Source organism: Charadrius vociferus, unplaced genomic scaffold (genome assembly GCF_000708025.1).
Source record: "Charadrius vociferus isolate BGI_N301 unplaced genomic scaffold, ASM70802v2 scaffold612, whole genome shotgun sequence".
NCBI lineage: Eukaryota > Metazoa > Chordata > Aves > Charadriiformes > Charadriidae > Charadrius > Charadrius vociferus.
In genome coordinates this window covers 28,874-29,495 of record NW_009647409.1, presented here as the reverse complement: position 1 = coordinate 29,495, position 622 = coordinate 28,874, and the positions used below count along the sequence as shown (strand labels likewise).

General features: G+C 66.6%; 1 protein-coding gene across 1 annotated transcript in view; it reads left to right on the top strand.

Moving 5' to 3' along the window:
- ZMIZ2 (zinc finger, MIZ-type containing 2) overlaps nucleotides 1-622 on the top strand; it is an 8,233-nt gene that overhangs the window by 3,464 nt on the left and 4,147 nt on the right. Inside the window, exons 6-7 of the mRNA XM_009880211.1 lie at nucleotides 8-169; nucleotides 253-358. Of these exons, the coding sequence (XP_009878513.1) occupies nucleotides 8-169; nucleotides 253-358 (268 nt within the window). The remainder of the gene's footprint in view (nucleotides 1-7; nucleotides 170-252; nucleotides 359-622) is intronic.

Below are 622 nucleotides of genomic sequence, written 5' to 3'. Positions count from 1 at the left end.
CCGGCAGATGACCCCCAACTGGCCGGCCTCCGTCCAGGTCAGCGTCAATGCCACACCACTCACCATCGAGCGCGGTGACAACAAGACCTCCCACAAGCCACTCTACCTGAAGCACGTCTGCCAGCCTGGCAGGAACACCATCCAGATCACCGTCACCGCCTGCTGCTGTGTGAGTCACCGCGTAGGGTCCCGGGGGACGGTGGTGGTGGCCGTGGCCGTGGCTCAGCCCCCCCACCCTGTGTCTCTCTGCAGTCCCACCTCTTCGTCCTACAGCTGGTGCACCGGCCCTCGGTGCGCTCAGTGCTGCAGGGGCTCATCAAGAAGCGCCTGCTCCCCGCTGAGCACTGCATCACCAAAAGTAAGCACCGCAGCCACCCCCCAGGCTGCCGGCTCCGGGGGGACACGGGTGAGGTGGGGGGGGGTCACCCTGGTGCAGGGGCTCTGGCATAGTGAGGTGTCCCCCCTCACCATGGTGAGGTGTCACCCTCATCCAGGGTCTCCGGCATTATTGGGGGGGACACCCCCTGGTCAGGGGTTGCAGCACAGTGGGGGGAACACTGTGGTCAGGGGCTCTGGTGCGGGGGGGGACACGACACGCTGGTCTGGGGGTTCTGGCACAGTG